Here is a 21,472-nt window from a genome sequence, read left to right on the forward strand (position 1 = left end):
TTTTTTGTATTGATTTGAAATTATTTTATGAATCTCTCTGCTCATCACTTAATAAGAAAGCTGTTAAAACTACTGTATTGATGGAAAAAATATTGACTTTGATGTAAGGGTTACCTCCTGTGTATTCTTTGAAGTTGACATTTTATGTGTAATTTTCCATTTAAGTTATTTTTTATTTTAATTTATTTATGATTTATTTATAAAAAAAAAAAGAAAAAAAAGAAAAGATGTTTAACTTTTTATTTGTTTTTGTTCTGTTTATATTTCATTTTTATTATTCTTTATATATTTATTGTTTTGTATTCTGGTTGTGTATGTAATTTACTGCTATGACTGTATCCCCTGCGAATGTTATATCTTCAATAAAAAATTAAAAAATTAAAAAAAAAGGACTCACTAGCAGAAACTCAAAAAAAAAAAAAAAGCCACTGCACAAAACAAATCCCAGCCGGGTCCGTCACTTTTTTGGGTCCCCTTGAAACATTGTTTTTTCAATTTGCATGTGTTTTCTTAAGTTGCAGTGCGTTGAGCTCTCTCGGCCACCGTATTTTAATACTGTTATATCACACTCCCAAAGCCAAAGAATACTAAACGTAATTAAAAAACATTTTACATAGAATAAAATATATGCTAAAAAAATTGCAAATTATAAAATGATATTAATCATAGAAAATTCCATGACTGGGAAAAAAAAAACATTTTGCCCATTGCTTAATTTTGCATCTCTTCATGGTCTGTTCTGTTATAAATAATTATGGACTGTAATTTGTCTACATTCGCCCGCCATAGCCAGGAGTGGCAGAAAGACCCCATGTCAGGCCCTTAGAAACAAGAGGAAGCTTGTAGGGTTTATTTTTCCTCTTCATTACACTGCCATCATACAGTTTTCATATTTAATAAAGTTTACCACTACAATCAAACGTTTGGAATCATACGATCAATCAATCAATTTTTGAAAGAATTTCTCGCCAAGGCTGCATTTATTTGATCCTGGTTACCAGACCAGATTCTTAACCCTACCAAAGGTCAGAGGTCAAACAGAGCAGCCTCATAAATAAATCAAATTTGACAACATTTATAGCATAAAACTAACACCACATGATTTCCACTCTCGGTCAAATACAACAACAGATACTTGCCCTTTTCTCTTCTAGGGTAAGTATCAATCTATGCTTTTCAGTTTTACAAGACTGCTAATACTATGCTATAATGCTAAGCTTTGCTTAGTCAAGAATGGAACAGCTTGATCGCGGATAGGCCTGCCATCTAGTGGCCATTAAACAACAGTACAGTAAAACTAAATGATAAGCATCAGCAGGCCAGAAGCACTGTTTACTAGCCAGGGAAATTCATACAATGATAGTATTTGGGGCAATGAAATTAAACAGTACTTATATGAGTAGTCTGAATGACTCTTCATGACCTCTGGCTGTTGAGGAAGAGGGCGAGTAGATGACAGAACAAACACAGACTACATTATACCTGCAAGCAGTTTGGGGTATTTCTGGTGCACCAGATTGGTCAGGTCTCCACCGTCGTCCAGGATCATGTTAAGAGGTTGACCGTCCTTGAAATAGATGGTCTGCTCTATGCACCACACATACTCTTCATCGGTCTCTCCCTTCCAGGCATACACTACAATACAGCACATACAACATACACACACACACACATACATTAGACACAGATAATACAATAAGATAATGTAATGCACAGATAATGCAATAACACTAATTCAAACACATAAGCTGCATCTGCAATTTAGTCTCAAAACCCCAATGTAGTAAGGTCTAAACTATTATTCTAATATTCTAATCTAACTAATAACTAATATATGACTCTGTTCCACAACCTTGTGAGCAAGTAAGCAGCATTTTAATGCACCATAGTCATGCTCCCGATTACAAAACACTTTCAGCATAATTATGCTGCTAACTAAAACACCTTCTTAAGGCCAAGTTCTTAGGAAGCACTGCATTTAGGCTTATCCTTTGCGGAGAATCATAATGCACCGTGATCAGTGATAAACAAATCCATCCAAGAATATATTTAGAGTTATTTAATCTAATAAAACCAGACTATTTCACCCAATGTGTTTTATTATAATATAATACCTGTGTATTTTTATGCTTTCGGGAGCATTGTAAGTTGCTGCCTAAGAAGAGACTTAAAATAGGCATTTTACACGTGAAACCGGGCTAAAAATCTGTTGGATGATGTTAGATAAATGTTTTACAATCTCTTATAAACGGTTTAACATATTTAACACTAAACATCATTCAGCTTGTATCCCTTAAATGAAGGTTTTAGTGCTTAAAAACTGCATGGGAAAAGTCTTTCATCAACTGAAAGCTGTAATGATGATGTTGATAGAGTTATCTTTGCCTGCGCGCTTTTGCATTTTAGTCCTTCAAAAACGTTGAGTCAAATCTAAAGATAAAACCCATTTAGGTTTACCCAGCATGGAGCACATGCTTTAAGCTGGATGTGTCTCTAAACTCTGAGTTCTCCTTATCTAGATTTGATTACGCAGCTTTAGAGCAAACAGTGGGCAGTCAGTCTAGCACACCAACAACTGTTACCTGGAACGCCAGATTTAGCAATGGCTGCTGCTGCGTGATCCTGGGTGGAGAAGATGTTACAGCTGGACCACTGGACCTGGAGCACACAGAGATCAAGGAGAAGGAATGAGAGCATGTGACGTGCACAGACTTCATACATTAGTCTCGGATAAAAAACTTGGATAAAATATGGCCTTGGGCTGGGAAATTCCAATTTGACAGAGGAAATAGGGGATAAGAAGAGCGATGCATTTCAATCAGATATCAAGTTTAGGCTTCTAGGAGTATGAAAAAAAGGTGAAGAAACTGTACTGTCCCTTTCCAAACAAAGTACTGTGGCAATACCATGATAAAATGACGGAATCGTGTTGTAATAATACTAATAATAACATTGTATTATATACCACGGTATTTACATTTCAAAGAATACCATGGCATACACAGGGTCGGTAAGATTTTTTTTGAATGTTTTGGAAGAAATCTCTAATGCTCACCAAGGATTATTTTTTAAATCAAAAATATGGTAAATATTGTAAAATATTAGTACAATTTAAAATAACAGTTTCCTGTTGTAATAGATCTTAAAATTAGGGCTGTCAAACGATTAATCACATCCAAAATAAAAGTTTTTGTTTACATAATATATGTTTCAGTTTTTCTTTTTTAATAAATCTGCAAAAATGTCAACGATTCTGTGTTTTTCTGTCAATATGGGGTGCTGTGTGTACATTAATGAGGAAAAAAAATTAACTTAAATGATTTTAGCAAATGGCTGCAATATAACAAAGAGTGAAAAATTGAAGGGGGTCTGAATACTTTCCGTACCCACTGTATATATATATATATACACAGACACAAACATACAGCATATATTTTGAAAATATTTACATGTAAATATTTATATTCATATAAATGATCTCCTATATAAATATATTTGATATATATAAAGGTAATATATTTTTCTTAAATATATACATGCATGTGTGTGTATTTATATATGCATAATAAATATACACAGTACACACACATATATTATGTAAACAAAAACTTTTATTTTGGATGCGATTAATCGTTTGACAGCACTACTTAATGTAATTAATTCTTGTGATGGCAAGGCTGAATTTTCAGCATCATTACTCCAGTCTCACATGATCATTCAGAAATCATTCTAATATGCTGATCTGTTGAACAAGAAACACTTCTTATGATTATCAATGTTGAAAACAGTTCATATTTTTCCCCCCGAAAAACCATGACTTTTTTTCCCCCTCAGGATCCTTTGATGAATAGAAAGTAAAAAAAAAAACAGCATTTTTGAATATTTTGCAACATTATAAATGACTTTACCATCTGAAAAACCATGACTTTTTTTCCCCCTCAGGATCCTTTGATGAATAGAAAGTTAAAAAAAAACAGCATTTTTGAATATTTTGCAACATTATAAATGACTTTACCATCACTTTTGATCAATTTAATGCATCCTTACTGAATAAAAGTTTTCATTTATTGCAACAATAAAAAGAAAAAAAAACATATAGCAATACCATATTTTTTATTAGTGAAGCCAAACAAGCAGCAAAGAAATACTACACATTCAGTAATTGTTGAATTTTACATTTTTAAACCCTACTTTTAATAGTTTTAAAGAAACATTTTGCACCAAAATGAAAACGGTGTCATGGTTTACTCGAAAGAAGAATTTTAAAGCAGCTATTGACAATTTGATGAAATTTCAAAGAATGCTAATACAGTTATTTTCCATACCTAGACAGTTCATAATCTACTAACGTCAAACCAAGTGCAAAATGCATTTTTTAACACAAATATAAATTTGTTTTTTAGGGAAATAACTATTTCTTTAATGGTTTCGCGTTTGCATCCTCACCTCTGCTCCGAGGGCGGTCAGGGTTTCAATGAGCACAGCGGTCTGTAGAGTCATGTGCAAGCAGCCTGCGATGCGAGCGCCCTTCAGGGGTTTGGTCTGGCCATAGAGCTCCTTCATCTTCATCAGACCCGGCATCTCATTCTCAGCTATGTCGATGGCTTTACGTCCCCACTCAGCCAGGCTGATATCAGCTGGACAGAGAGAAAATGACAACAGATTAGGCATAAAGCAAATGCTAAATTCAGGAAACTGAAAGAATGATTAAATTAAATAGTCAAACTAGTACAGATTATGTAAACTTTCACTAATGCATTTGAAAGCACAGTTAAATAGTAACAACAAATCCCATTATAACACGCAAGTTAAAGAGGTCTTTAAAGTGTCAGTCTCATATTTGGACATCTAGAATAGGAATTCAACAGATGACACCCAAAACCACATACCTAATATGTTTTGAACTGGTTGAGGAGATGGTGCTTGGTTTCATATGCTCACTTAACAACCAATAGGCAACCCAAAAGATATCCCTTTTTCTCAGTCTGCACCGATTATATTTTACTACCAGGGTTATTACCACTGCAGACATGGAGGAAAACACACCTGCCAGAGAAGATGCTGTTTTAGCAAAGTGAATGGACCATGGAAACCTTGTAAGATGCCTTCAGGATGGGCTCTTAATAAATAAGAGTGCAGTACTGGTGCACTTCGACATTTCATTCACTGATTTTGAAAAACTGAACTCTGATCTGTTAAGACTAGGGAGCAAAGTCCAGATGGATTTACTATTGAATTACTTGAGCCTTATCTGCACAGAGCACATCAGAGAAGTTTGCTGAAAAACAACAACAGACGCTGCCAAGTCCTGACGTGCTGACGTGTGACTAAACGCGACGCAAAAACAACAGTTTAGATATGAACTTAAGTGTGTTTAATCTGTCGCAACTCGAAGTACAGCTTTTTAGCGCCTAACATTCATTTTTGTTCAACCACGAGCAGAAGGAACTGTTCTTTTGAACCGGACCTTTTCAATGAATCGATTGAACTGATTCACAAAACCATTTGGAGTGAACCGAGGGTTTCATTGATACGAACTGGAAATATGTTTATGACTTTTATGACGTTTATTAGCATGCAAACGAAACGCAGTATGTTTTTTAAAAAGTGCCAATACTTTGTAGTCAGTAGGTAAATTAATTAATCAGCCCGTAAATTAAGTTTAATATTGTTTAATGTATATGCAAATCGCATTTAGGCTCTAAATGACTATGTTCTAACTGAGATGCACAAAATTACTATAACAGCTATTAATAAAACATGATTGAAAAACCCAATTAAACGTTTCCTTACTTTAAAGTGGAAGTGTCAGGGTCCACGTGATTACGTAAAGCGCAGCTGAGCCATTTTATGAACTGTTCACTATACTGTTCAAAAGAACCGATTCGCAAAAATGAATGGCTACGCTCAACGAAAAGTGGCGGCGCGTTTGACTACTGCATTATGGGAAATGTAGTCTAGCAGTGCAGACAATCTCATAACATGGAGATTCTACAGTGCACGCAAAAAACTACAACTTCCAAACTTTCTTCTTCACGAATGGAACCACGCTAGCTTGTTTGACAGGTGTTAGATATAAAATCATATAGAATACTTTGTGAGCAAGCACAAAATGGCTATAATAATAAACTAGACATATTAAGTGCGCGAACAGTGATTTTATGGGGGTGGGATTGCAATAGTGCGTCTCGTGCAAGGCAGCGCTGACAATGACGCCTCTACTGCCATGTGATACATAAGCACTAGCAAGATCTGCAACAATTCATGCACGACCAAAAATACAACTCGGAACCCTTTTGCAGAGAATCGTACGCTTTATCGAGAGTCTATAAGAGAGCTTATTAGAAATCACCAGAGTGGAATTAGCTAATTAGCACTGGCGGCAAAAACATGATTGCATGATTTTGTGCAGAACAGCATCGAGCATGATCTGAAGTCAATAATCAAATAAACTTATACTAACCAACTTTGAATGGAAGCTTCTCTGACATTTTGCTGTGCTGTCGTTAGGTAAAGCCTGATATGGGTTGGTCCTGAGCCCGGCTGTCGACCTGAGTGAGTGCAGAAAAGGAGGTAACTTATGTGAACTTGAATATAAATGTGTACAAACTGATTGTTGTAATATTCATGATATCGTACAGCCTCTCGTTTCTCGTTGGCCGAAATATGCCCCGCCTTATCGCTCTAAATAAACCATAGTGGGCGTGTTCATTTGCTCCTACGATAGCCAATGAGAATCCACGGTGGTTTAAGGCGTGTAATATCATTTGGAATGTGGAGAGCTTGATTAATGCAAGTTTCAACTGGCTTTTGTGTTTTACCATTATTTAACATCATGACGACTGGTCTGAGCTGGTGGGAAGAAAGATGCTTTTTGGATTTTTTTTTGTAATTGATAGGAATTTCACTAATATATATATATAATTTTTTTGTTTTTGTTTTGTAAAATCCCTATAAATTAGAGCTACTATGAACAGTTTCAGTTGAACAGGGGTCATTTTGGGTTATTTGGATAACACTAGGGTCCCCTGTATAAAGTCAATTCAATATGTCCTGAAAATATGCCCCATGTTTATCCCCATATCTGAAATTGTCTGGTTTGTGTGATGAAATTAAACCTGAAAGACTGAAGATTTACATATCATTGACATATTTACTAAACACTCTGTCAATCATACAATTCTTAAATGTTTAATGGATGGTATGAGGTCAGAATTGTGCAACTGACTGATCTGAATGATCAGTGGAGGTAGATTATTACTTAGACTAACTAAATTTGGGGTCGGTAAGATTTGTTAATGCTTTTGAAAGTCTTATGCTCTCCAGCACTACATTTATTTGTTCAAAAATACAGTAGTAATGTTGTGAAATAATATTTAAAATATTTGAATTTTCATATTCAAATTTCATATTTCAAAAGTTCGGAATCGTACAATTTTTAAAAAATGTTTTTGAGAGTAGTTTATGCTCACCAAGGCTGCATTTATTTCATCCAACATACAGTAAAAACAGTAATATTGTGAAATATTATTATAAAACAGCTATTTTTAAAAAATATTTTATTTCAATGTATTTTAAAACGTAATTTATTCCTATGATGTTAAAGCTGAATTTTCAGCATCATTACTCCAGTCTTCAGTGTCGCATGATCCTTCAGAAATCATTTTAATATGCTGATTTGCTGCTCAAGAAACATTTCTACCTATTATTAATGTTAAAAACAGTTGTGCTGTTTAATATTTTTGTAGAAACTGATACATTTTTTCAGGACTCTTTTATGAACAGAAAGTTCTGAATTTATTTGAAATAGAAATCTTTTTCAACATTTCTTTATTGTCACTTTTAATTCATTTATTTTTTATTCATATATTTTAACAAATCTTACTGATCCCAAACTTTTGAATGGAAGTGTATATGTGTTTATTTTTCACATAAGTGCTCTTACTGTATTGAAGCCTCATTTTAGTTGAATTCTTTAAGTCATGTACCAGGACCAATAGAAACTCAGTCAAAATATTTTAATAACAATAATAAGTGAGATTATAACAATAATGCTATAACACCTACGAGATAATGAAAACATACAAATGTATTAAAGCTTCGTCTTTCACATCCTATACAAATCAGTTTGCATTATTACAGACAGCATGTTGCTTCAAAGCCTTACTTTTCCTTTCCACTGCAAGAAAGAAACAGAAAAGCACCATAACATATTCCATTGGTGTCTCTGAAAGATTAATGACTGTATGCTTGCAATGGACCAGTGGGCATTCTCCTACCTGGACACTGTTTCTACAAATTCATATTCAATAGACAAAAACACATTTTCAAGGTGAGCACTGCGTCAACGCCTCTCGTTTACTTTGAATGGAGTGCCGTCAAGCGTTGCCGAAATTAACTGTGGGTCCGTTGCTTGCGGCAGAAGTTGAAAACTTTTCAACTTTTCAAGCGCCAACGCAGGCGTCAGCCAATCAGATCGCCTTATGCAAATACCCTGGTGCAGACACTAGCCAATCGCGTTTATGCACCACCAGAAAACTAACGTGATTGGCTGTTGTCACTATGACGGTCGCATCAGCACCAAGTTTAAAGGGGTCATATGATGCGATTTCAATTTTTCCTTTCTCTTTGGAGTGTTACAAGCTCTTGGTGCAACCTTAAACCGCATGAACACATTTCATTACACCAAATACACAAAATAATGTTCTTTTTAGCAACATCATATGACCCCTTTAAAAGAAACGCCCTCCATCAAGCGTCAACGCCGATGCCCCGTGTGAATGTACCATGATGCTGTGTGAAGTGCATAAATAAAGAAATATTAGGTAAACAACGGAAGGAATATCTATTGCGCAAATAAAAATCCAGAGAGGTGTTAATTGGGCAAAACTTTAATGCAGGTGTAAGGTTGAAAGGCAGCGAAGGACAACATAAACGAAGAGCGTCAAAAAGACAAACAAACAATAAACGTGAATTAAACTTTCCGAGTCTGATAAGTTTAGTGCTTCTCTCACCTCTCAATATTCAATACTCAAATGTTTTATAGACTCTCAGGAGAGGAAAATGAATAAAACCACTGTGCCAGAACATCATAATTGTGCACTCTGTAAAAAAAAGCATATTACAATAATCTGTGCAGTCTGTCCTGTCTGTACAAATCTGTTTGAATGCGTTCACACCTCAAATATAAGACAACAATCTGAAATCTACAACAAACCTTGTCGTTTTTCCCCTAATACAACACTCAGGTTCAAAAAACCACTTCAAGTGAAAAGATATCTTAGAATCAATAGCCAGTATTTCTGAAATATCTCAAATACAGTACACGTTTCTCGAGTGAAGAGACCTATTCCATATAGGAATCCCATGCTGTCAGGAGACCGTAAAACGGCATGCCATTAAAGAGAGATGCTATGTACAGTAAAAGCCTTACAGTTGCAGCAGCACTCAATCTTCATGCCCACCTCAGTCCCGAAACGGAGAGCAAGACTTGTACTCATAAAGCCTAAGTTCTGATCTAAGACGTCCCGTGGGCGCTGCAGATATTGGACGTGGGAAGCACCTGCACTGAAACGCTCGATGCACAGAATCAAACGGGGCTTACAGTGCTTTTAACAGAACTTGCGAACAAATGAACTCGTAATATACCACATGTTCTCTCCAAAAACACGACAGATCGTTACAGACACTTTCCCCTGCGTGCAGAGGGTTTCCGTGAGTATTGGTTTCTCGGACCAAGCTGAGGATTCCTTGTGATGGAAGCTTGAAAATATATGACTACTTTTACAGTTAATGGAGTGCCGAACACACAAACACTGAGCTACAACAAGCCTTTTGTCATGTCTGAACAGTCCAGAGATGAGGAGAAACGAGGCAAAATCTCAGACTTGCTTAGATGAGTGTGTTGACCGGAAGCCTGGCGGAGATTTGTCTTTTTTTTTTTTTTTGAGCAGTTGCATTTATGTTTTTGTTTTCCTCTCGTGTGTGTTTAAATATGAACCTATTTTAGACACAAAGACGTCATACTGTAACATACTGAAGAGTCCTTCCAGGTCCTTTAGTAACAGGTATTGGAGTGAGGTTTATGCCTTGTATAGCGTATGGGTTTCGGGGAGCATTAATTGGCAGCCCACGCCTCCAGGTCTTTCATGTCATCCTCATCCTCTTCTTCTTTCTTCTTTGCTGCATTTATGAAAGACATTCAAGAACTGCTTTTAATACAAGAGATTTGCAGCACCAAAATGACCAGAAATGACTTAATATGTCATGTGAAGTACCTGTTACTAATACAAAGGTTATGTTTTTCAAGTAAGTTATTTCTTTATGAACAATTTCAACAACAACAAATAAATAAATAAAAATAAAATGAATAAAATCACACATACACTGTAAAACATATTTTATCAAGTTGTAAATAAAACAACTATTATAGTAGGTTTAGTAAGAAAATATGATAACACTTTACTTTAAGTAGTTTTAATGCATTAATTATGCCTTGTAATGCAAAAATCGTATGATCTCATGAATAATTATAGCCAAATTTATAACATATTATAATACTTATCTATTCATTGTTACACCTTTAGAAAGTATAATGCACTAAAACACATGACAAACAAATACATATTATAATGCATTTTAACTTTGGTTACAGTAATTTATAAAAATACATAATGCATTACAACCTATGTTATGAATACCTTCAATTATAATGCATTATACATAAAGGCTAAAATACAAATTTTTTTCTTTACATTAAAATGTCATGTTTCAGTCAATACATGACATTTACTACCAATTTTTTCTACACCAAATTTCTTTTTGAACCGGCATATGCAGTTGGCGTGTCACACTGTCCAAAAACTAGAACTAAAACTGTCTAAAACAAAACTAGCTATCAGGAGACTTATGTTTCCAAACACCATGTATGTGAATGTGTGTGTGTGTGTGTGAGTGTGTGTTTAGTACCTGGTCTGGCAGGTAAGGATGTAGAGGGCACGTTTGGCAGTGGTACATTGTCTCCGATCTCCAGGAGGTTCTTATCCAACTCTTCCTGCTCCAGCTCCTCTAGTTCAGCTAACAGCTCATCCTGAAACAACACAACATCTCTTTATGACTAGTATTAACATGCATCTCAATATTTTTTTTTGGTGAAAAAAAAAAAAACTTTTATTCAGCAAATCTGCATTAAAGGGGTCCTATTATGCTTTTTCACTTTTTCAACTTTAGTTGTAATAGGACCCCTTTAAATTGATCAAAAGAGACAGCAAAGACATTTATAATGTTGCAAAAGATTTCGATTTGAAATAAATGTTTATACTGATTAAAGAATCCTGAAAAAGTGTAGCATGGTTTCCACAAAAATATTAAGCAGCACAACTGTTTCCAACATTGATAATAATAAGAAATGTTTCTTGAGCAACACATCAGCATATTAGACTGATTTCTGAAAGAAGACACTGAAGAGTAATGATGCAGCTTTGCATCACAAGCATATTAAAAAAACTAAAAAGTTATTTTAAATTGTAACAATATCACTGTTTTTACTGTATTTTTGATCAAATAAATGCAGCCTAAGTGAATATTAGTGACTTGAATTGAATTGAATTTGAATTGAATTGAAAGCCTTTATTGTCATTGTATTTTTCTGCATACAACGAAATTAGGAGCACTGCTCCTGACTGGTGTTAGAAAAACAAACATATAACCACATACAATAAATAAGACTATAAGACTGTACAGTACAATTTTACAAGTAAATACAACAAGTGACTGAGTCATGATATTCACATTGAGCAATCTGAGTAAAGTGACCATTTATAGTATTGCATGTTGGCCTTCACATTGATATACACAGTAAGTTTATACAAAAGTACAATTTAAATGGAATGAGTAACTGTGGTGAATAAGTGACTAGAGATAGTATTGCACATTGACATATAGTGTATATTATTGCACATATATTATTGCACCTTTACTGCAGATATAGTGTTCACATTGTTTGAAGTTCTGATAAATAAAGTGTTCAGACAGTGGTATTGCAGATTGACATACTGCGTATTGTACAATATTGTATATTGCATGTTGTATAGCAGCAGTACAGACAGAAGAAATTTGAATGAAATAAGTGACTGTAGTTAAAAGAATAACGTGGTTGGAATAGTATTTTAGCATTAGTGCATTTATGAGTTTAAAGTCCTAATAGCAACTGGGAAGAAACTGTTCTGTAAGCGAGTGGTTTTTGCTCTTAAGGATCTGTACCGCCTGCCTGAGGGCAGAAGATTAAACAGGTGATGTCCTGGACGGGATGTGTCCTTGACGATGTTTTTGGCCCTTGAGAGATAATGGGAGCGAGCAATGCTTTCCAGGGAGGGTAGTGAGCAGCCAGTGATTTTTGGGCTGTGTTGATTATTATTTGGAGGGCTTTCTTAAAGAAATGTTTCTTTAAACATTTAAAAAAAAACTTACCTCAAATTAAGCTTGCACCTAACAGGTTTAAAATGTGATTTTTGCACAAATATTGTGTCCTTAATGAGTAAGCGGATCTTTGATGTTGTTGCATGAGCATTTTATAACACACATGCAATGTGCTAACATCCTTATAAATGAACTAGACCCATTTAGACCAGTATTCAGTGCGGTCCGCTTGTGATCAGTTCACCCAAATTAGATGTTAATAGCGGGATTTAATGACACCTTTGTGAAAGCACATGGAAATCTCCCAAAAACTCAGCAGGTTAAGGTTCATCATGGCTGTGGAGTTTGCTTGTTTTAATCTTACCTCATCGAATTCCTCCCCAAACCCGACAGGCTTTGAGATTGCGTCTGAAATTTCTTGCGCCAGCTCCTGCTGTTCTGTGATGTCCTGCATGAGTTCATCCACTTTGTCGATGTCCCTGAAAGTACAAATTTAGATATATCCTATATCAAAGTGCCATACAGAATCCTAATAGCTTGCACTGGTAAACTAATCTTGTTTAAGATCTCATAAACCCAAAACCTCGCCGTAGTGAGGCTGATACAAAAAGGGAAGAAAACACTGATAATAGAAGAGAAGCTCCTCACATGTTGTCATGGGCAGCTTTCATGGCCTTAGCAGCAAAGCCCATATTCTTGATGACCTCGGTGTTGGTGTGCGCGTTCTCTAGCGCCTCCCGCTGGAACTCGATGGTAGAAAGAGTGCCATCAATCTGAGCTAACTGCTTCTCGTAGCGCTTCTTACGCTTCAGTGCCTGCAATGCAGCTGTTTCAAACAGAAAGAAAGGTAAAGTCATTAAAGTGCAAAATAAGAGAATTTTGGAACCCTATAGAAAAGTATTGCATAGTATTAAGTGTGGTTTTATTTAAAAGAGTTAAAGAGAACACTATGTAATAATTATGGGTCAACTGGTTTAATTTGAAGCCCCTTTTATTTCAATTAAGATTTAGCTCAGTAAGCGTCATGCATTATATGTTTGTGCACTATACTGTCAAGTGGCTTTGGTAAGAAAGTGTTTGCATGGAAAATAAATGTACAGTAAAGGTAAGATGGAAAGCCCACAGCGTGAGATTCTCAATACTAAATTAAAATTGTGAGGTCTCTCATTTGATTAGGGTTTTAACATGGAAAGTAAAGTCTACTACTGTTAATATTTCTCAGGGAAGCAGTGGTGCAGAGTTAGGGACTCCTAAATGAGGCACACTCACCAAACTTAATCAGGCAAGTGAGCTGCAAAAAAAGAGAAAAAAGTGTTGCTTTGTAGGGAGAATGTGATTGTCAGCCTAATAATAAATTAATGACAAGCACATCAGTACAGACATGCTTTTCTTGTAAAGTTTGAATCTTGCAAAGCCGGTCAAGAAAAAAAAAAAAGTGAAATTTTGCACCAAGTCAGTAAACCTATTTTAGGACCATTACAATGTGTTTGTATTGTAACATTTAAACAAAACAAAAAAAAGATCTGCCCATTCTCATTCTCAAAATAATAAAAGTATTATTTAAGTTTTAAAGTGTTTATAAGCAGGGTTATTATCGTTAACTAAAACCCATTCAAAACATTTTCATTACTTGAACTAATATAAATAATAACTGAACTAAAATAAAATATTTAAAAAAGTGGAACTTATTTTATTTCAACTAGTTGCCATTTCCATTTAGTTTAAGTACTTTAGTTAAATAACTAAAACTAACAATTAAAATGCATTGAAACTATAGACCTATTTAAAAAAACAACCTAATAAAATTCTGTCACAGTAGTAATTGCCTTTCATTTATCCTTTTTTTTTTAAAATCAGGATGACACTGGAAAATTACATTTGAAACAGATGTCATAATGCAAAAAAAGATATATATAATAATTCAGACTAAATTGTCAGTATGCCAAACACAACGTTCCATTTTTGCTTTCTACAGATTAGAATTTTATACTCTGTCAAAACAATGATTTGAGTTGTCAATTTATTTGTAGAAGATAAAACAGCAGCTGTGTTTGTGCAATTTATGGAATGTAACCTTAATTTATCAGGTTTGCAATACAATAAAACCCTCAACAGACTCTTACGTCATGTGCACGTTCAAAAGGGGCATTCCAAAGACGTCACCTGACACAAAGGTCATGCAAATTAAACACTTTTTCCATGAAGACAATGGAATTGTAAACTATGACAAAACATCAGTCCCACACCCCTAGGACTCAAAACCATCGGCGGCGTCATCCGTCGTGTTCCAGCGGCCCTCACAGGATAATCAGATCAATTATTGATTACCTCTGTTCTGGGGACTTTAAATGTGGAGTTGTATTACAGGCCTTACAACCTAGACGGCTCTTTACAGTGGTCCTTATATTGCCCTGAAATTATTTATGGAGCTATCTCTGGATTTGGACAACTCTAGTAGCATCGATGGGACAGAAAAAATACAGACTTATAAATATACGTATTGTAACTGCACTTACATCATTATATTTGCACACCCTGAATGTGACACTAATGGAAACCATGACAAAGTAGGAGTTTAAAACAACATGTTTTTTCCAAGTTTTGAAAAGATTGTAGTTTTTTTTTATGTATTTAGTTCAGTGACAGTCAAATACAGAACAAAAAAGTACAGAGCATTCAGAGAATGTCAAAGAAAGAAGAAAAACACTTTTCTAAAACAATAATAAAAAAAACATACAAACATTTGAACAGTTGCATTAAATTTCAAAGATTTAATTTTGACATTGTTTTCTTATTTTGTGTTCTTTTTATGTTTAAAAGGGTTTCAAAGTATATCTTATCACTGTTATAGAAGGTAATATATGAGTTAAGTTATTCTCGACTTGAGAATGTACAATTTCACTAAAATTACTGAAAGAGAAAGGGCAATACAAAAAAAGTTCAATATCTTCAACTGATGTGTTGCAAAAAGTACATTTATCACATAGAGTATGGATACATCTAATAAAGGCTGCATTTGCCAGATAACATCAGTGAACCGTTTATTTCCTTGATTTTGTTCCCCGAGTCAATCAACATGACGTACATGTTTGTCATCACCATGAAATGAGGCACACTCACCAAACTTAATCAGGCAAGTGAGCTGCAAAAAAAGAGAAAAAAGTGTTGCTTTGTAGGGAGAATGTGATTGTCAGCCTAATAATAAATTAATGACAAGCACATCAGTACAGACATGCTTTTCTTGTAAAGTTTGAATCTTGCAAAGCCGGTCAAGAAAAAAAAAAAAGTGAAATTTTGCACCAAGTCAGTAAACCTATTTTAGGACCATTACAATGTGTTTGTATTGTAACATTTAAACAAAACAAAAAAAAGATCTGCCCATTCTCATTCTCAAAATAATAAAAGTATTATTTAAGTTTTAAAGTGTTTATAAGCAGGGTTATTATCGTTAACTAAAACCCATTCAAAACATTTTCATTACTTGAACTAATATAAATAATAACTGAACTAAAATAAAATATTTAAAAAAGTGGAACTTATTTTATTTCAACTAGTTGCCATTTCCATTTAGTTTAAGTACTTTAGTTAAATAACTAAAACTAACAATTAAAATGCATTGAAACTATAGACCTATTTAAAAAAACAACCTAATAAAATTCTGTCACAGTAGTAATTGCCTTTCATTTATCCTTTTTTTTTTTAAATCAGGATGACACTGGAAAATTACATTTGAAACAGATGTCATAATGCAAAAAAAGATATATATAATAATTCAGACTAAATTGTCAGTATACCAAACACAACGTTCCATTTTTGCTTTCTACAGATTAGAATTTTATACTCTGTCAAAACAATGATTTGAGTTGTCAATTTATTTGTAGAAGATAAAACAGCAGCTGTGTTTGTGCAATTTATGGAATGTAACCTTAATTTATCAGGTTTGCAATACAATAAAACCCTCAACAGACTCTTACGTCATGTGCACGTTCAAAAGGGGCATTCCAAAGACGTCACCTGACACAAAGGTCATGCAAATTAAACACTTTTTCCATGAAGACAATGGAATTGTAAACTATGACAAAACATCAGTCCCACACCCCTAGGACTCAAAACCATCGGCGGCGTCATCCGTCGTGTTCCAGCGGCCCTCACAGGATAATCAGATCAATTATTGATTACCTCTGTTCTGGGGACTTTAAATGTGGAGTTGTATTACAGGCCTTACAACCTAGACGGCTCTTTACAGTGGTCCTTATATTGCCCTGAAATTATTTATGGAGCTATCTCTGGATTTGGACAACTCTAGTAGCATCGATGGGACAGAAAAAATACAGACTTATAAATATACGTATTGTAACTGCACTTACATCATTATATTTGCACACCCTGAATGTGACACTAATGGAAACCATGACAAAGTAGGAGTTTAAAACAACAAGTTTTTTTCCAGGTTTTGAGCAGATGGGCAGTTTACAGTCCTTTTTTATGTATTTAGTTCAGTAAAAACAGTCAAATACAGAATGTATTTAAGTAGACAGCATTATTTAACAGTTCAGAGAATGTCAAATAAAGAAGAAAAACAACAACAAAAGTAATTAAAAAAAACATACAAACAATAAAGTTAACATTTGGACAGCTGCATTAATTTTTAAATATTTATTTTTTAATTTTTGTAATTTTATTTTGTGTTATTTTTAAAAGGGTTTTAAAGTATATCTTATCACTGTTACAGAAGGTAATATATGAGACTTTTTAAATTATTCTTGACTTTTACAATTTCGCTAAAATTGCTAAAAGATTATTGGAGTAATTTTCTTATTCAGAAAATGTTTACTTTGTAAATAAAGTAAAATATCTTCAGGTTCTAAATGTAAGGCTTTTAAAACATATTCTCTCCAAAATGAGAGAAAGAAAGGGCAATCCAAAAAAAAGTTCAATATCTTTAATTGATGTGTTGCAGAAAGTACATGTATCAGTATGGATATATTTACTAAAGGCTGCATTTGCAATTTAACATCTGTGGATCATTTTGTATATTATTTCTAGTATTTTGTTCTCAGAGTCAACCAACATGACATACATGTTTGTCATCACCATGGACACAAGGATAGGTCAAATGTTAACTGATGGAGGGCTACAACATTTGATCTGTCTATCCCAAGCATCCTGAAAGAATTATTAAAATTATAAAGCAAATTATCGTTCTAAAATCTATCCCTAGATCATTCCATTTCCCAGTTTTGTATGACAGCTCTCATGTGTTTTAGTAAAAGTCTAGCCCTGGTAATTAGTCTGTTAATTATATTATTTCAGGTACAAGATAGGTTTTTAATGAATTCCTTTGTATAACAGACCAACATAAAACAACGCTAAACTAACGAAGCAGTAACAACCACAGTGCCAACCTAACCTGAGTTAACCAGCTAATCTATGCCAGGTAACTCGCCTCGTTTGTTCTTCGTGCCGTTTCTCTTGGCCGTTACAAGCTCCTGTTCGATCTTCTTCTCCAGGAATTCTTGTTTCTTGGTCAACATTTCTTCTGTTTCTCGCAGTCGCTGGATAGCCTCTTGGGGGCTTGAAGATTTGCCCCCTTTTCCACTGCTACCAAACAACTTCCCAAACAAAGACATCTTGCCCTCGGGACGACAGCAAGGAGTGATATTAGACTGATTTTTGACTACTGGTCTAGACGGGACACCTCAGTGCGGCTGCGGTCTGTCACTGACCCGACAGGCTTGCTGTTGTTTTCTCTGCTTCCTCCTCTCTAACCCAGGCCGCATGACATCATCACGTCACAGGAACGTGACTCACGTCATTACGTATCGAGCGTCTCCACTCCGTAATGTTTACGAATAAGAAAATATTACATTATACAACTATTAATATATTACCAGGGGGTCCCATATACATAAAAGTAATTCTTACAAATTTATAAAATGTTATACTTGATTTTAAACTATAACGTAGGGTTTTATGAATGTAAACGCAAAAATTGCTATTGTACAAAGTATTATTATTATTAATATTATTATTATAGGTCGTAAGTATATATATGAACAATAAGCATCGGGTGATATCAAATCTTATGCAAACAAACTGCAACAAACCATCCGTCAATCCGGGCATTGCTACAAAATAAAAGATAATGAGCGGATAATGTTTAAAAGCAATAAATAACAATGTACTTAATTTGTTAACCTTTATTAACCTTATTGATCAACACAATCCAAGCAGCATAAGGGGATTCATCGATATACCGTATATTGCGATTAAGAGAGAGAGAGATTAATTAATTAATATTTTATATATAACACAGTTTAAATGCCAAAAACTTGAATCAATCTGAATTTGTGGAATTTACCAATAATTCAGATATTCATACACAGAAATTCAACCTCTTTGTTTTGAAATTGTACTCAACTAGTTCATGGTTAATGTGCATTTTGTATCATTAGACTGCAGTGATTGGTTCAATTCCAGGCGACGGTATGATGAGCGTACAAACAGGCGTACACATATCTATGATGATGAGTGGCATGTTTGCCAGCCAATGAGACTGTACGCTACAAGGTCGTTCAACATTGGATGCATTAATAAAGCTGGAGACAGATGTCAAGAAAGCTATAATAATGAAAGAGGGTTTAGTAGCAGTGTATTTTGATATTGAAAAGGCATATGACATGAGTTCGCAACCCGCCATAAAACCAAAAGAAGAAGAAGAGACTGTACGCTGGCTTGTGACGTATATTCCGGCGGACGCACAGGCCTTGCTTGCTCTCGTCCTTGATCAGCGCGAGTCGCAGCATTAGACGGACGTAAGACACGCATTTACGCGGAAAAATGGTTGCTTACTGGAGACAAGCAGGACTGAGGTAAATGAATGACAGTTAACAACGTCAAAAGCTGTGAAATTAGTATTTTAATTGCTGTACGCTCTGTAATCTGTGCACTATATATGTGCTGTAGAGTTGGTTTGGCCTTGCTCTGTATGAATTCTACTGTAGTAATACTAGCGTCATGTTGAATTTGAATCACAGTGGTCATATATTCACACGAGCAATTTTAAGCTATTCAGTGACTTAATATGTGTCTTGTTATTTCAGTTACATCAGGTACTCGGCTATCTGCGCCAGGGTCGTGCGGGCTGCACTGAAGCCACAGTTGAAAACTGAGGCGATTAAAAACGCAGAATCCAGTGTGAAGGTCACTAAAGTGAAGACTGTATAATGTGAGTTAAAATTTCAGCTGTTTATCTAAGCTCTACAGCACGTGTAAAAAACGATGCATTAACTTAGACCTTTTTAAAAACCTATGTTGTTAAAATTGATTGTCTTCTCTGCTTTTTTTTGTAGGATCTGTCATTACATCCTTCAATCCCCACTTCTCCACATACGTTCTCCGTCGGATTTACAATAAGACCTGCAGTTATGCTGATTAAATGAAAGGGGCTGTGTTCTTTTTATAATAAATTATGAAGAGTCTCAAACGAAGACAGTCTTCACTTGGTGTGTTTTTATTCTAAAGAGTTTTCTGTTTAGCAGGTGTTCGCTGAGCAAACTGGGTGTATTGTCATGTTAATCTATCAGATCAGTTTGACTTATAAGTAGTACTGTCTGGTTATGTCTGGTTTTAGAGCATCAGTAGAAGATACACTAAAACTGTTACCGGTTTGCAGTCCTGTAGTTATTTAAAAATAAAGTAAATGTTGCATTTAGTATGATCTCAGTGTAAGATGTGTGCAAAGTTGGCCTTTCAATATTTACAGTGCTCTTTGTGTATAACTAATATTTCTCAGGTTCTGCTAGGAGGGTGGTGTACATCAGGTTTAACTTTGTAGAGATGATAACTATTATTTTACATGAACAAAACAGCAAGATTTTCAGAGATTAATCTATTTTATTTAGATACGTACCGTGAAACCCCTTAGATTCACAAATTTAGTAGTTTAGTCTCTTGCTGATATCCAAAAAAAATTATTTTAATACATTTTGCACGAAAACTGATGGTTGCATTACATAAATGGTAAACACATGAATGTTTTTAGCACTATAAATGCTCAAGTACAATGCAGATACTTCACATTTATTATGAAACAGTTGCAGTTTATATTGGTAAAATAATTTTGTATCTTATGCTTTCAAAGGATAAACAAAATTCAAAAATGTAGCATGTTTTAAATATTGACATAATGACAGAAAAATGTAAGCCTCTATATAGAACTAGTACATCACACAAAAGAAAAAGGTTTTGATTATCTTGTTTTCCCCTGTATTTTTCTCAAGACATCTATAGATATTCATTCATTACAGAACATACAGAAATTGTTTTGTTGTGTTCTCCAGTGATGTTACACAACAATATAGATAAATTTTTTGATATCTTTATAAATTAAGCTTTACAATAAACTATATACTACCGTTCAAAGGTCTGGGGTCAGTGAGATAGTTTCTTTAAAGGAATGAATACCTTTACTTGATAAGGATACATTAAATTGATCAAACATACATTCAAATAAATGCTGTTCTTTTGAACTTTCCATTCATCAAATCCTGAAAGCTGTTTTCAGCATTGATAATAAACAATGTTCTTTCTGAAAGTTTAGCTTTCCATCACAGAAATAAAATACATTTCATAAAATATATTATAAGTAATATTCACAATATTACGGTTTTACTGTTTTTTTTATTAAATAAATGCAGCCTTGGTGAGACTTTTTAAAAAACGTATCGACCCCAAACATTTGAAAATATATAGGAAAGATTAGAAAATTATATTTGAATTTTGAATATATCCTATTGTTATGTATTTATGTAATTCATCATTTCCTCCTGGAGGTCAGAGATATTTCACAGTTTGCTATGAACAGTGGCTCCAAATAGTATCTGAACACTTAAAGGTGCAGTGTGTAAATTTTAGCGGCATCTAGCGGTGATGTTGCGAATTGCAACCAACGACTCAGTCCCCCGCTCACCCCTCCCTTTAGAGAAGCTACGGTGGCCGACACAGGTAAATTTGTCGTTAAAGACAGCAGAGAACAATGAGATTTCTTTACAAA

General features: G+C 34.5%; 3 protein-coding genes and 1 long non-coding RNA gene across 4 annotated transcripts in view; 1 reads left to right on the forward strand and 3 right to left on the reverse strand.

Moving 5' to 3' along the window:
* Positions 1–6,612, reverse strand: part of LOC107666127 (adenosylhomocysteinase B-like) — a 14,140-nt gene extending 7,528 nt beyond the window's left edge. The window contains exons 1-4 of the mRNA XM_016457287.1: positions 6,464–6,612; positions 4,447–4,637; positions 2,583–2,658; positions 1,483–1,635 (exon numbers count right to left, since the gene is read on the reverse strand). Of these exons, the coding sequence (XP_016312773.1) occupies positions 1,483–1,635; positions 2,583–2,658; positions 4,447–4,637; positions 6,464–6,491 (448 nt within the window). The 5' untranslated portion in view covers positions 6,492–6,612. The remainder of the gene's footprint in view (positions 1–1,482; positions 1,636–2,582; positions 2,659–4,446; positions 4,638–6,463) is intronic.
* Positions 4,981–6,443, reverse strand: LOC107666129 (uncharacterized). Its single transcript, XR_001631637.1, has 2 exons — positions 5,794–6,443; positions 4,981–5,046 (listed from the first exon to the last, which is right to left on the reverse strand). It is a non-coding gene; the product is annotated as an uncharacterized LOC107666129 (long non-coding RNA).
* Positions 6,613–9,948: 3,336 nt separating the features above from the next.
* Positions 9,949–18,175, reverse strand: chmp4ba (charged multivesicular body protein 4Ba). The gene is made up of 5 exons (XM_016457330.1): positions 17,864–18,175; positions 13,066–13,243; positions 12,782–12,896; positions 10,969–11,089; positions 9,949–10,182 (listed from the first exon to the last, which is right to left on the reverse strand). The coding sequence occupies exons 1-5, from the start codon at positions 18,045–18,047 to the stop codon at positions 10,118–10,120; spliced, it is 663 nt and encodes a 220-aa protein (XP_016312816.1). The 5' UTR covers positions 18,048–18,175; the 3' UTR covers positions 9,949–10,117.
* A 961-nt stretch (positions 18,176–19,136) lies between these two features.
* On the forward strand, positions 19,137–19,918 carry LOC107666042 (ATP synthase subunit epsilon-like protein, mitochondrial). The gene is made up of 3 exons (XM_016457133.1): positions 19,137–19,289; positions 19,521–19,645; positions 19,770–19,918. Exons 1-2 carry the CDS (start codon positions 19,258–19,260, stop codon positions 19,642–19,644), a joined length of 156 nt encoding a protein of 51 aa, XP_016312619.1. The 5' UTR covers positions 19,137–19,257; the 3' UTR covers position 19,645; positions 19,770–19,918.
* The last annotated feature ends 1,554 nt before the right edge of the window (positions 19,919–21,472 follow it).

This window comes from Sinocyclocheilus anshuiensis, unplaced genomic scaffold (assembly GCF_001515605.1).
Source record: "Sinocyclocheilus anshuiensis isolate Anshui unplaced genomic scaffold, SAMN03320099.WGS_v1.1 scaffold447, whole genome shotgun sequence".
NCBI classification, from domain to species: Eukaryota; Metazoa; Chordata; class Actinopteri; order Cypriniformes; family Cyprinidae; genus Sinocyclocheilus; species Sinocyclocheilus anshuiensis.

Excerpts from the sequence above, each read along its gene's own strand:
- chmp4ba (XM_016457330.1), bottom strand. The coding sequence starts at position 18,047 with ATGTCTTTGTTTGGGAAGTTGTTTGGTAGCAGTGGAAAAGGGGGCAAA. Across the intron at positions 13,244-17,863 it reads CGGCACGAAGAACAAACGAG|CTGCATTGCAGGCACTGAAG; the intron begins GCGAGTTACCTG and ends TGTTTGAAACAG. Across the intron at positions 10,183-10,968 it reads ATCCTTACCTGCCAGACCAG|CAAAGAAGAAAGAAGAAGAG; the intron begins GTACTAAACACA and ends TCATAAATGCAG.
- LOC107666042 (XM_016457133.1), top strand. The coding sequence starts at position 19,258 with ATGGTTGCTTACTGGAGACAAGCAGGACTGAG. Across the intron at positions 19,290-19,520 it reads TGGAGACAAGCAGGACTGAG|TTACATCAGGTACTCGGCTA; the intron begins GTAAATGAATGA and ends TTGTTATTTCAG.